Raw genomic sequence first — 14,612 nt, 5'->3', positions numbered from 1 at the left:
ATGCAATACAGATGATTTTTACAACGCTATAAACATGCATTTTTTTTTTTTTCTTTGGTAGCCTTGTTTGAAGCCCTGAGCATGTCCCAAAATAAATTCAACCAGTCGGGCCTGAATTCCATCAAAGCATTATCTGGCTTTTTGGAAAATAATTAAATCTGTGACTTATCTGTTCTGGTGGAGGGAGTCGAACCTCCGTTTGCGGTCATTTTATACTAATGGGGGGGAGAAGAATTTGGGAGGCCTTACAGTGGGAGGGGAATTCCGCTCTCCATTTATCACCAGGGAGAGGAACCAAACATTTGACATAAAGAAAATTAAAATTCATGCCGCAGTGCTTTTCCAAAAGCCCTGTTTCATGCTTTGGTAGTTTGCCTCACAAACACACAGCAGCGCTAACCTTTCCAAAGGTTTGATTTTAAGGCAAGCTCTCTCAGCACAGCCGGATACATCAAGTCAGAAGCAGCTATTTCAGCCGGTATAAAATCTCCCTTTGACGTCTCGCACCAATTAGAAACTGCTGCTACGAGCATGGCCACCGGCAAAGCTGCTGCCCGACCTGGAGGCCTGGCTTGGGGAGCAGGAGGCTCTGCTGACGAAGGAGAGAGAATCGGTCCTCAAGGCCAAGAATGCTTCTGAGATCACCAGGACCCTGCAGCACTACCAGGTACATACGCCTCCACATCCATCGCTTTTACGAGCGTCTCTATTTCACCGATTATCAGTTCGTTTGGCTCAAGTGGGCTTAACCCAGCTACTAAATTTGATTCATTTGCACGCAATCCGCTGACTAAGCTTCTAAAAATGACTCTTTTCTTTCAACCTTGAAAGACTTTTCTGCTTTCCAGTATCCCCTTCCCATCCTATGACTGCCTTTTATCAGACCCATCTGTGAATCATATCTCACACGATCTGGCATATGCAACAGTAAGGAAAGAATAATCTATATATAATGCTAAATTATATGTTATATAAATTATATCTAAATTTTCCGATAAAGCCATCAAAGAATGGAATGGGCTTCCAGACAATCTAAAGAGCATGACTGATTTTCACAACTTTACACGGGCCGTTAAAAATTGGATTTTGGAGCACCAAACATGCTCGCACTATCAATGCCAGATAACCAAAGTAATAATATCACAGCAATAGCACTTTCAACTTGCAAAATACATATTTTATTGCCTGTTTATATATTGTATAGTTATTTTATTGCCTATCTGTATATTTTATATATATTGTCCTTCCCAGGACTACAGATGGAAATTAGCTATGAGCTACAATCTGGTACAAACATCTCTGCCTCGGTGCTTAATTTAATTGTACACTGTCCTAATAAACTTCTAAACAAAACAAACAAACAAACATACAATTACCTCGGTGTGAATGAGAAACGGTTGGTTGTCTCTTTATGTGGCCCTGAAACCGTCTGGTGCCCGGTCTTGGGTGAACCCCCTCTTGCCGCACTGACAGCTGGGAAAGGCTCCAGCATCCCCTGCGGCCCTGATGGAGAAAGAGATAATGAATGAATTATCCCAATTATTATCCAAAGGAACTTCAAATCTCATATGGATAGAAATAAATATATATCAAATTTATAAATAATAAAATGTACCAGTTACTGAAACCCTTCGGTCAGAATAGCAGCCAGGGAAAAATCCCAACAAAGAAATACATCAAGGGGTCTTTGGCTCAAACCCTTCGGGAATAATTTTCCATATCTCACTTTTGCCAATAATTTTCCTTTATGTTAGTATTCGTATGAATTTATTTTCCTTTTTTTTTTTTTTTTTGAAATGTGGCTTTTCAGGCATCAAAGGTGGTCCTGGTCAATGGGCAGCTCCTTCTGGAATTCCTGTCCCAGTCTGGGCCTCAGGAGCCGGCAGCCGTCACGGCGGCCCTCTGTTCCAAACGGACCGTCTTTGCCGAACGACTGGGTGCCGTCAGGCTGCAGTGGCTGAACCTGCAGAGAGAGCTAGAGAGCAAGGTCTGAGTTTTAACCTCATCTGAGGTCAACCGGTGATCTTTATAATATGTAATAATTAGTGTTTGATTTAAAAACTTAAAATGACAAGCCAGTCTTGCCGGATGCTATGTTTCAGCCACCAAAAAAGTAGGATGATAAAGTAGTGAAGAAATGTCATCGCATTTGATGAGATGAGATGAGATGAGAACAACTTTATTAATCCCGAAGGAAATTGTTGTGCCAGAGTTTCAAGTGAAAAACATACCAGTAATACATAATAGTAGAAAGGAGGAAGAATAAGAAATATAATGAAATATGTATTGTCTTAACTGTTAGCAGTAACTACAAAGATTGAAGATTCCCTGCGGCTGAGGGAAGAGGAATTAAATTTGATTTTGAAAAATAGTTATATGAGTTGTTATAACCCTCCCCCCCCACCTCTACTCCCCAGATTTGTGAAGCTGAAAAGATGCATCTCATGTGTGCGACCAGAGAGAGACTTTTAGAAGGGCTTCGTAACTCAGTGGAAGAGCAGAAAAAAAGCCAGAGCCGCTGGAGACGGCTTACCTCTCAAACCCAGGCTCGAAAGGATGTGCTGGAGTGGGAGGTACGGCCCCAGGATGCAGGTGGCGACTTTTTGTCTTTCTACGACATCCGCCATCTTCTGATGTGATTCTATCCCCGCTCCTACCAGACGGTCGTAGGAAGAGTGAAGGAGGCGACTGAGTCTTTGCAGAAATTGAAATCCCCGCGAGAGCCCGGCGAAAGCGGCGAGGCTCGGCCTTGCGACACGGCCTTTTTGGGCCAGGCAGAGAAAATTTGCGACGCCTGCATGGATTTCAGTCAAGAGGTGGAAATAAAATGCAGGAAATTGTAATATAGATGCTCCTTTGTGGTGTTTTCTAGAAATGAGTACATGAGGAAACTCCATTGTCATAAAATATGTTTTTCTACCTCTATTCCTGCTTCGGTCACTCCCATTTTTTTTTTCTTTGCAATTTGCAGTTGCAGTCTTTAAAAGCGCCTCTGCAGCAGGCGGTGGAAAAGTGGGCTCGTTTGGAGATAAACCTGAAAAAGGCGTCCCTGAACACCACCAGGCTGTCCTGCACTCTGCGGTATCACAGAGCTCCCCTCTTCTCGGTGGATCAGGCAGAAGGTTATGTGGATCTGCTCCAGGTATCAGGGGAAAGTTTACCCACTCATCAAACCTGGAATAAATTCATGGTTCCCAAGCTTGAGTGACAGCGACGCGATGTTCGTTTTTGTTTTTTTTCCACGCGCAGCAACTCGAGGAGAAAGCTGCACAGGAGGGAGAGCTGTGGTCGGACATTGATGAATCCTATCTGAGCCTCTGTAAGAGTCTTCATGAAGGAACAGCAAAGTCCCTTGGAGATCAGTTGGAAGGAGAACGAACGCGGTCGGTAACACGGAGAGCAGAGGAAAGCGACGACCTTTGCCCGCGACCTCCTCTTGATAAACACTACAAAATGAGCTGTTTTTCGCAGGTGGAAGGACACGTCGCAAGAAATAAAAGAAGAGCTCGGAAAGACTGGGGAGACACTCGCGCTCTGGCGGGAACACAATCGTCTCGCCGACGGTGCCTCCGTTCGCCTGAAGCTCCTAAGGCGGCAGTGGGAGGAGCTGTCGGGCTCCTGCGTCTCACCGTGCCAGGACGCCTCAGCGGTGACCGAGGCGGCTCAGGTCGGTGCAAGGATTCAGCTCGAGCTCTCCTCAAATCCATTCATTTAAAAGCAAATCTGCAATATCGTGTACACCAGGGGTCGGCAACCCGCGCGACTCTTTTATCTTTACACCGCGGCTCCGAGTGGCTTGGGAAAATAAATTATAATTATTTAATCGAAGTGTATTTCATTTGTGTTAATTCCTTTTTTTTTTTTAACTTTTGGTTCTAAGTTGGAAGATTATTGTGATCTTGAAATATTAAATAAAATTATATTTATTATTTTTCGTCACACTGGCGGAAGCCGGTATACCCGCCAGCCGGTAAAGTCCCGATTTTCAGATGCTGTGCGCAGAAGTTCAGGAGCAGAAGTCCCATAAACCAGGTAAAATAGATATTTATGAGGATATTTCGCAAATATTTATTTTTTATTGTTTACTGACACAGTGATTTTTTTTCCCGATTTATTTTTAAAATTCAGGTCAAGGCTCCGCCACACGCTCTGAAAGCCCAAAGCTCAAAATGAGTTCATTACATAAATAAGATGAAATTTTCTCCGTAATACTTTGTATGAACAAGTGTGTAGTGTGTTGCTTCTGAAATTCACAAAGTGTAAAGGTAATAAAAAGCAATATATACAGTGGTACCTTTATTTTAGACATCAAAAAGTAGGAAAACCGGGTCCAAATGGCTCTTTGGGTGTTTCGGGTTGCCGACCCCTGGTGTACACAGATCATGAGGATCGAAACGCTGACAATCCTTTTTTTCCACTCTGGAAACTATGAATATTACACATTTTATTGTGATTCTAAGGACTTTTGCTGATACAGGTGGAATTTACGAAAAATTCCAACATGGCTCCTGTGCACATGAAAAGATTTCGCCAGACATCTCATTGGTTCCTGCAAATACTCTTTTTTTTTTTTTCCACATTCAGCTGTTTTTTTGTTGTCTATGTAATCTGTTACTGATCTTGTACTGCTTTTGACTCTGGGCTTTAGGGATTTTATTATACATTTATAATTATGATGTAGTTTAATTGGAGACCCTAAATTGCCCAGACATGAAAAAGAAGCATTGAATTGGTGTATGTCTCCATATGTGGCAGTCAGGGTGAACGCCGCCTCTCGCCCAATAAACTGAGATAGGCTGCAGCCTCCGGAACCCTGAGTGCAGGATAAGTGGTAGATAATCAATAAATGAAAATTATATATGATGGTAATGCATCCGTTTGCATTGCACAAGGCAGCAATGACTTCCCTCTGCAAAAACCTTCATCAGAAGGACGAGCCCAGTGGAAGTTGTAATTCACCCGCTACCTAATTTGAATAGATTTGTCAATAGTTTGCGCTCTAAACCCCTTTCTTTATTATATCAATTATGAGCAGTATGTTGGTCACAGAGGACCGAGAGGACTGGTTGGAGTTGTTTGACCTTGTTAGTCATCGAACTCCGCGCTCGGCTCATCATGTACTTAGGGGGCTGATTCAGAGGGATATTTAATTAAATCCACAATGTAATGCATTTTTCCCCTTGATAACTCTCATTTGTGCAAAGGAACAGAGATTATGGTCCGTAATGGTCAGTTATGGTTATGGCTTGTGTTGTTTTGGACAATTCATGGAAAAAAAAAGAGGTGAAGCACATTGGGTCCAACTTTTTTTCTTCCCTTCTTAAAAGCACCATGGTTCATGCGTTTCAGAATAGATGAGTCACATGGATTTGTTGAAAACAAGCGCAAGAGGAAGTAAAAGTAGCTGAAATTGTTATATTATAAAGCCTGTCTCTTTACCATTGATCCAAACATATTCAACTGTTATTTCGCCACAAGAAATTGCAGGATGGCGCCGAAGACTTACAGAGAACCGTGGCAGATGTGCTGGTGTCATCCAAGCCCCTGATTGGACGGCAGGAACCGCTGATCGCAAACTTAATCCAGTCGGCGACCAGGATCCTCTCTCGTGATGTCTTGCTGCTGAGCCAATTAATTTCGGCGACAAAGACAAGGATCGAGGTGAGAAAATGCGTATCATACAGCGGTAATGGTGTCGTAATTGGCCAATTTGAACTGTGGTGGGATTTAAAGATCGATGTGACTCCTAACATCAAATAACGAGGGAATCACGCAGGGAACGTCGACTCACATTGAGTTATAGATAAAAACTTTTCACAGGAGGATGGAGAGCAGCACGATCTGTTTCATGCACAACTCAAAAACCTTGAGTCAGAAATGCAGAGCATTCTGGGAAAACAACCGGAGAGCATGGATGACAAAGTCGCTCTGAAGGTTGGTGTCAGTCAGAATATTTCCACATGTATGTCTGGCTTAAAAGAAGCAGTGTTTATCAAGTTAAACCTTTTTTTTTTTTTTCAAAATGGTGTTCTTTATGTCCTGGATGTGCAGCTCCGGCTCCATGAGCTCAGTGACATGTTCCCGTCTCTACTTGACGTTCTCGACATTAGTGGCCACCTGATCCTCGCAAAACAGGAGGCCGAGACGTTGCGCACACTCCGAGCGCTGTGGATTGAAAGCGTGGCTCGCATGTCTGCCGTGCACAGGTGAGAAACTGTACTTGGTAAAACCCCATATTGGTCATTCTTTCCTTCTGTACTTTATACTCATGGTATGGTCTATATTAGGGGTGTCAAACTCATTTCTCTCCACATACGGCCTATGTAGATGTCAAGTGGGTTGGACCATCAAAATAATAGCACACTCAGCAATAAATAACCAAAAATATCACGTCTTTCCTCTGTTTTGGTGTAAAGAAGTACAAGGACGTTAGGAAAATCTTGGAATTTAATGAACAATCCAAAAATATTTTCTGAGACAAAAGTGCAATTTACTTCTATCATTCACACGGACGCATTGCAATCATGTGATCATGCGATCCCACTGATCGTACAAAGGCACAAAACTTTAACAAGTAATTGGTATGGAAAAATATGTAATGCACTTTAAAATTCTTGAATTGCATTCAATCAAAAAAATTAAATTATTGTCTTTTATGCATTTTTTCACTTTCAAATTATCCTGCGGGCCTGATCGAACCTCCTTGCAAACCCCCAATCTGTACGTTCACTCACTCCCACCCACCCAGCTGATTGACAGTGTTTTGATGCCGCTTGTATCTTGGACCAGTCCGGAAATGTGAAACATTGAAACATTTGTCTTAAATGTTATGGCTCAGAATAAGTTTGTTGACTAAACCGGCTTCACATATCACAGTGCACAATGAGCCAGAACCGGCTGTCTCGTCAGGCATTTCAGGCAAATACTATGGGTGACATGGCCTCATAATCAGGAAAAAAATTCACTTTCATTATGATTATATCAGTTAGTTTATATTAACTAGCTCACAAAGTACTAACATGCCCAATTAATAACACTACACATGATAATACCAAATAAGTCCCCCCACCTCTGGCTAATTGCTACCTCCTGGCTCTCTTTGGGGGAGAGGTGAATTTATTCATTGTTGTGTTTGTAATTTATCACTATTGTTATTATTAATTGTTGACTTTACAAGATTTTTGACTTGTAGTAAGGATAATTATATTTCTTTCAGATTTATTTTTTATTTATTGTAATTTGTTAGTCATGTCAAGTGGCCGTTACCTGTGACACTGCGGTTCAATTTCTTTTGTAACTGTATTTAAATCATAGTTAGGGTCTGAGTTTAATCCTTCGAATCGCAATAAAATGTATAAATTGAATGCGATCGGTCAGAGAGCTGCAGACCGAGAGTCAGCGCTGCCAGGACTTCCAGCAGAAGTGTGATGACCTGACTACCATTTTGGAGCGGCTGGAGCAAGAGCCAAAATCCAGAAAACCTGGAAATTACTCAAAAGACTTCCTGAGCGTCTTTCAGGTACAGTGCACGAGCTCTCAATAATCTCTTGACCATAAGGGGAATGCAGGGAAACTTGAAACACTTCCATGTAAAGACTTCCACATAAAGAATGTTTAGTACAGTGCTATATATTTCTAATTGTCTAAAATAGGTAAACCAAACGAGAAAACTTTTTCAGATTATTATCCATAGTACAATCATTTTCTGCACCTGCACCCTAAAATCTGCACTCAACTTGCCCACTTACCAACACTGTTTACATCTCTAATACCGTTGACATTTCTCTGTATGTCTCCGTTTCCCCGCACTACTACATCACTATGTTTATTATCATTCATTTAATACACTTATCTGGATGCACTTTGGATCTCATTGTACAGGGAAACGTTTCCAGACTGATCACATGACAATAAACATTTTGAATACTTGAATCCTTGAATTTTCTCCCTGATGTAACTAGTGTTTTTTGTTCTATTTCAGATTTTATTCACATTAGTTATTAATCGTGTCTAATATGAATCAGAAGGATTGACATGCTCATTGGTGAACAGGTTGTTGTAAAGTGAATTCATGAGGACTGTCTGCAGCTTTAGCACTATTTGTATCAGAAACAGGCAGCCCGTTTTGAGACCAAAAAAGCAAAAAAGATATTCCAGCTGTTTTTGTCATGAGTATTCAGTATGACATGAGTATTTTCCCAAATCCTCTTCTTGGTCTTAAGTGGCAAACTAAGGAATTAGGTCAGGTGACATATAAATCTCAATCCCACAGAAGCAGCAGATTGAAATGATCACTGGACAGCAGCTCTTCCGGGGTCTTCTCTGCGATGCCGTCGAGTCTCTGGAAAAACAAACAGGAGAGAAAAGGTAAGCGGTAAAAGCGGATTATTTCAATGGCTCTTGGAAAATAAAAAAAAATCATTAAGAAATCGTCCGGAAACCGATGGAGGGCCCGCTCCGGGTCGGTGAGGGGGACAAACGTCCGAAATGAGCCAATTACAATTGAAGGTTGCGCTGTTTCTGTGCTCATATTCAGGAATCTGACAAGAAGTGAACTTGAACTTCATTTGTATATAAATTAAATGCATGTTGCTGTCGCAGTGCCATGATGAACAAATAATAATTGAAACAGCATCTCAAGCATCTAAGCTTGAAGATAGATATAGAACTTCAATTTCATACGTAACAAGTGTGTTATGGGTGTCGTAACATTGAAAAAAAATAATGCTAATTATTGACCAGAGCAGGTCGGCTTTTTGTCAAAATGTTAAGACTGTCATTGATAGAATAAATACATTTTTAGGACTCCGATCCACATTTGTTCACTTATTTCGCTTAAACTGGATCCACACGTAAAGAAAAAAAAACAACGCTGAATGTGTGGGTGTGTCCAGCCTTGAAGCAGAAAATGGCACGCCTCAATTTTCTTCTAAATCATTTCTTTCTAAATCATGTCTGTCTTTCTTGGATGGTTGGTTACCTGCTACATGCAAGACTAGGCGAGTGCTGTTATCAGAAATGATCTCATCACGTTCAACATGAAAGTGAAACTCGTTTTACTGTTCTCGCTTATGTTCACATTCTTAACAAGCCCCTTTTTAGAAACTCAAAAACTCTTCACCGATTTTTGACTTCTCATGTTGACACCCCCCCCTCCATGCGCAGATCTGAGCTCATGGTGCAAATGGCCAGTATACAGGAGCGATGGTTCAGATCCATTTCTGCCAGCGCCCAACGCAGGGCCCTGGTTGAACAGTTACTTCGACAGCAGAGGATCTACCGAATCGGGTCAAAACGCCTGTCAAAGCTGCTGAGGGACGTCGCCCCACTGCTGCCCCCCCCTGGCCTCACACTGTGCACACTGCAACAGCTACAGTGCCACACTGATACCTGCCAGGTTAGCACGCTTTGCAACGTCGTTGTAATTGTATCAGCTGAAAAACGGAATTTTTTCGATTGCGTGTGAAAGCTTAACAATCGAACCTGCTTCCTCCTCAATTTTCTGCACAAGCGTGTGGAGGAGGTACTGAAGCAGCACTCCTCCATCTACACCCTAACCATGGAGGCCAGCAGACATTTGTGTGAAGCAGTGACGGAACCAGAAAGTCAGAGTAGATTGCAGTCAGAGATCCTGGCTGTGGAAGAGAAGTGGAAATATACAACATCTCTTCTACAACAATGGAGGGTTTTGATCAGCACGACGATGCAGGTAATAGCCACGCCCATCTTTTATAAACATCCTTTTTTTTTTTTTTTTGTAGTTCCAAACACAACTTCAATTTGGACATTAGCTAAAAAAATAACATGAATATTAACAAAGACCCTATAGGGCCTAGTTGTACTGCAATGTATATCTATTTACCTGTATAATTATATATATATATATATATATATAGCGATTTAATCAAAATAAAGCGAACAGAATATGGCAGCACATTTCATTCATGGATTCAAAATCCCTCCCTTATCGAAGTTAAATGGCTTAGATATTTTTTTTTTTTCTCAAGTGTTAATATTGCAGACAAAACAATATGTAAAGACGCACACTTATGTCTATATAATTTTATATATATATATATATGTGGGTGTGTGTGTGTGTGTCATTCCATTTTTGAAATATTTTTCTTTTTTTTTTTAATTTTTCAGGAAACACAAAAAGCTGACCCATATGTAAAATTAGGATTTGATTTAGGCCAAAGAAGAAATGGCTAAAAAAATGGCTCAGGCAATTATTTTAAGAAGCCTTCGATAGATTATATTCATGGATATGCTTTATGTGTGATACAGTATTAAATGGAGCCAGCAGGTCAGTATTGCATGGCCCATATCCATGATCCTATCACACACACTCACACACACTCACACACATAGGGCCTGGACTGCTGCCCTGACACAGAGCTCCTGCCAATAGGGATCAAAACCCCACACAGATCTGTCCGGTGACAGCTGTTAACTTGTGTGTGTCTGTGTCTGTGTGTGTGTCTCTTCCCTTCATTCCACCACTGCTCGGTGTCTGACAGTCACACCATCAGATGTAATTGAAATAAAAGAAACGGTATGGATTCGGGACTTTTTCAAAAATGCCCAAAGCAAAGTATCCGGGCTTCGCAAGTATCTGAGTGTTTTTGGCATTCAGGCCAGGTCAGGGAGAGTTGCGTTAACCCCCTTAAGCTCCACAGGATTCACCCGGGGAAAGGGGAAATCCCTGTGATCATCATGTCAAAGATCACCCAGAGCACAGCGCTAACACACACTATAACTGACCGCTATGATGTTCCGACCTGTCAACTTACTTTTGTGTTTAATATTCTTATTTTGTTTCTGTGACCGCACGTGTGTTTTCCGCAAAATAGTGATTTCGGTTTGGTTCCGACCCCCGTTCTTCATTTAGATATGGTCCAAATGCCAAGATGGGATAACAAACATCATGTCTGTGTTGGATGAACTGAAGGCGGAAGTGAAGAAGCCGCTGCCTGATAGGCTAGAACGGTCGGAGGAGGCGGAGCTCATCCAGGCGAGTACAGAATAATTACGTTTTATTATGTTTTGTGGACCACTCTCCACTAAACTATAATTACATTTTTCACAACTGATTCCCGTTGGGGGAGTTAATTCAGTTTTCTCTTTTGTGAATGTGGAAACTGTGACTGTGTGATGTCACTCTTTTATGTTAATTTGTAATAACACTCGCAATACAGCAATGATTCCAAATGTCAAGTAATAATTGTATATTTGAAGAAGTTTAACCCTCGTGCGATCTTAACATTGTGTTTACTCCCCTTGTCCTGCGGGTCAAAAATGACCCATAAGACAATCTTTGTACCCTAGTGGTGTACAGCCCACATGGAAACATCAACAAAAAAGAAGTATCACTTTTTCTAATTATGGGGTGTCTTTAGGAAAAGTCATAAAATTTCAACTTGGAAAAAAAATTGGTTAAGGTGTTTTTTCTACAGCTAAACATGGTAGTGGGTCACTTTTGACCCGCAAGACAACACAAGGGTTAAAAACGTCCATTATTTATTACTGACAATGGCTTTCTCTCTAGGCGATTTTATTTTATTCACAATAATTCTGTTCATTGTGACTGTTCAGTTTCATTTATTCTATTTTATCACTCTTAAATCTGATGTCTGTTGATATATAAATACTTTCAGGTGAGTGTGGTGACTCACTTGATTTTCCCTTCAGGATATCTGAATTCTATGATTTTCAATTAAATAAGCATATTTGCTCAAAATGAAAGGGCACAACCCTGCTTCATGTATAATACATTTAGACAAATTGTAATCTGGAAATAAATCCTTTTAAAAATTTTGCAATTTAGGTTATATTTTTTTCTTAAAAACTACCAAAGCACCCGTCTTTATTTCATCACTTCACATTACACTGTGAGCTGTTATGGTGCCCCATAAGAGAATTACAGCCTTTACTGGTGTGTTTTACAAATTGTATTTATTGACAACCAACTGCAACCAAAATGATTGTCAAAGAGAATAGCTGAGGAGACTAACTGTTGAGAAACACCATAATACTCTGAAAATATCATTTGTTTTTCTCTCCAAGAAAGGGGAATGATACTTTTCTGATCCATATGCAGTTTATGTGCAAACGACGATAGATCCCAAGCACTCCATCACTGGAGGGGAAGAGTTTGTCTCCGGACCCACGGAAGTTCCCTTAAACCCGCCACCTCCGTTCCGCCAGAGCTCTTCCCCCCTTCCCCTTATTTAATACCCCCATGCTTTCACTCCCCTCCCCTTTCCACCCCCTGTCCCACTGTCCACAGCCCTTTAATCTGGACGATCAGAGGGAGCAGAAGCAAGTGAGAGGAGCACATCCATGGCAGCGTGACAGGGTGCTAAAGTGTGTTTATATATGTGTGTGTGTGTTATGCAGAAGACAGGAATCCCTCTGCAGAATTCAGCGAGCAGATTGAAGGAGCTGGCCACCATGAAGACCGAGCTGGTCCAGTACATCACGGCCGGTGACTCGGCTCTGCTGGAGCAGCAGCTGGAGCAGCTCCATTTCCAGTGGGAAGACCTGTGTGTGAAGGTGAGGGGGGGGGTTCCCTAAATTATGAAATGTGCTTGGAGTTGTGGCGCCGATGGGACGAGGGCAGCGCAGGTTTGAGGGAGGGAAAAGTGGCCACAATCAGTGTCGTGGGGGATGACCAGCAGCACAAAGCCTCCTCTGCACACACACACACACACACATGGTCAGTCTTTCTTTTTTTATGTGATGATAATGGCGGGAAATCTTGAGGATTTTATTATCTTTAAATGATGACCTTTTTTTTCGTCTGCACATTTGTTATAAAATAGTTATGGCTGTACTTGGAATCCGAATTTTGTTGATTTTTCGTTCAAACGTCAAGTCATCTGACACCTCTCGGGGAAAGAGCTCAGACTCACTGCACTTGCTGAGCAAAATCACATGAATCTAAATGCCGCTAATTCTGTAACTGCATTGAGAGGGGAAAATTTTCCATAAGCACCGCTCAAAGTCCAGCAAGTTAATGCCTGCGGGCTAAAACAAACACACTTTTGTTCTTGAAAAGCCAAAGGTTTTGAAATGCCATAGAAACTTCTGCCGGTTATTGTGGTCACATTTGTGCTAATTGGGTTGTCAGTTCAACTGTGTGAATCCACCTGCCCTGCTCTTGGCCAGGGTTACTGGGATCAACAGATGACGGAAAGGCGGCCTTTGCATCCAATCATCAGTGTCTCTGTTGCCGTTTTGTTTCTGCACACAGCGTCCTCTAGTTGAGATCTGCACAAACATTAAAGTTGGGTTGCAGTCATGTCCAAAACCTAAATAAAAAAATGTTTTCTTTAGGGAATGTCCTACCAGACTACAAGCAAACTACCAGACTATAAATGATTAATAGAGCACACATTAGCTTGTAAGCGGTATAATAATGGGTAATTACATGGGGGATTTTAATATGATTGAAAACTGGAGTCATAATATTAAGGCCGTTTTGAGAAAAGAACAGACTAATTTCAGCCGTTTAATCCCACACGCGATTTTTCATTCCTATTCATTTCCGACTCGGCCCGAGGGCAAAATTTAAGCCACGAGAGTTTCCTCTGCGCAGTTAACAGGTTGTAGGTGGGAGGGGGGGGGAGGAAGCCACTGGAATGGCTCAGATGAGCAGATGGCCCAGCTGGGTTTAAGCGATTCAGGGGGACAGCCTCCATTGTTGCAGGGGACACACAAAGACCTTGCGGGGTGACTGCGGTTCACAATGCTTCCTTAATGCTCCAAAGTCCAATAGGTCTGGTGTTGTCAGTACATTAAAACCAAAGCCGGCCTCATTTAAACCACATAAATGCCACGGCGCGGTAAAATATAGCCGGTTCAAACCTCTTTAAAGCACATAAAAGATCGTCACCTCCTCCGGCTGTGTAATGGGATGTATTTCATGGCCGGAGAGTAGAAAAATTGAACTTTAACGTTAAACACCCAGTCTCTTTTCAGGAGCACTTATTAGTGCACACCACATTAGTGTCTTGAGAAATAACGCTGTCACATGAAGGTTGTTTTACTATTTTTATACATTGCGTAAAAACATGTTTTTTTTTTTTAATAAGGCAACGTGGTTTTATTCTTTCTGACCATTTTTGTGTCCTTCGAGTTGAAGCCACATTTTTAGTCTATATGAAACCAGATACGATAACTAATATTTGCAAGGATATTTCTCAAGTGGTAAATACGTCCTTTGACTTTCACAACATAAAATGAAATTTCACGTAAAAATTGACGGCTTCTTGCTACCGAGTGTGAAAGGCCACCTTCACTCTGACCCCCCCCAGGTATCCTTACGAAGGCAGGAAATTGCAGATCGACTCAATGCCTGGACCATCTTCAATGACAAAAACAAGGAATTCTGCAATTGGCTCACACAGATGGAGAACAAGGTGTGCCACACCGGCGATCTGAGCATCAGCGAAATGGTGGAAAAGCTGAAAAAGGTACCGGATCTGTTATTGCTTTTGCAGAACGCACTTTAAACTGCACTGTGTGTGAAAAGTTTCTCACGCAATTTTATGTAGGTGGTATCAGCTTGGTGTTATGCAACATGCCCGGCCTGTGTGGGAGGCTAAAGT

The 14,612-nt window shown here is 41.7% G+C and overlaps 1 protein-coding gene across 1 annotated transcript in view; it reads left to right on the top strand.

Moving 5' to 3' along the window:
* LOC147223014 (nesprin-2-like) overlaps positions 1-14,612 on the top strand; it is a 60,096-nt gene that overhangs the window by 27,822 nt on the left and 17,662 nt on the right. Inside the window, exons 36-52 of the mRNA XM_086167428.1 lie at positions 515-667; positions 1,811-1,987; positions 2,418-2,573; positions 2,661-2,816; positions 2,972-3,142; positions 3,250-3,383; positions 3,472-3,667; positions 5,479-5,661; positions 5,821-5,934; positions 6,052-6,206; positions 7,378-7,519; positions 8,273-8,367; positions 9,166-9,397; positions 9,512-9,709; positions 10,892-11,014; positions 12,400-12,555; positions 14,319-14,477. Coding sequence (XP_086023554.1) covers positions 515-667; positions 1,811-1,987; positions 2,418-2,573; positions 2,661-2,816; positions 2,972-3,142; positions 3,250-3,383; positions 3,472-3,667; positions 5,479-5,661; positions 5,821-5,934; positions 6,052-6,206; positions 7,378-7,519; positions 8,273-8,367; positions 9,166-9,397; positions 9,512-9,709; positions 10,892-11,014; positions 12,400-12,555; positions 14,319-14,477 — 2,700 coding nt within the window. The remainder of the gene's footprint in view (positions 1-514; positions 668-1,810; positions 1,988-2,417; positions 2,574-2,660; positions 2,817-2,971; positions 3,143-3,249; positions 3,384-3,471; positions 3,668-5,478; positions 5,662-5,820; positions 5,935-6,051; positions 6,207-7,377; positions 7,520-8,272; positions 8,368-9,165; positions 9,398-9,511; positions 9,710-10,891; positions 11,015-12,399; positions 12,556-14,318; positions 14,478-14,612) is intronic.

Source organism: Fistularia commersonii, chromosome 20 (genome assembly GCF_037954325.1).
Source record: "Fistularia commersonii isolate RoL2024-O1a breed Wild chromosome 20, RoL_Fcom_v1.0, whole genome shotgun sequence".
Taxonomy (NCBI): domain Eukaryota; kingdom Metazoa; phylum Chordata; class Actinopteri; order Syngnathiformes; family Fistulariidae; genus Fistularia; species Fistularia commersonii.
Note: the sequence above shows the minus strand (reverse complement) of the source record. Positions and strands in the feature narration are given on the sequence as shown.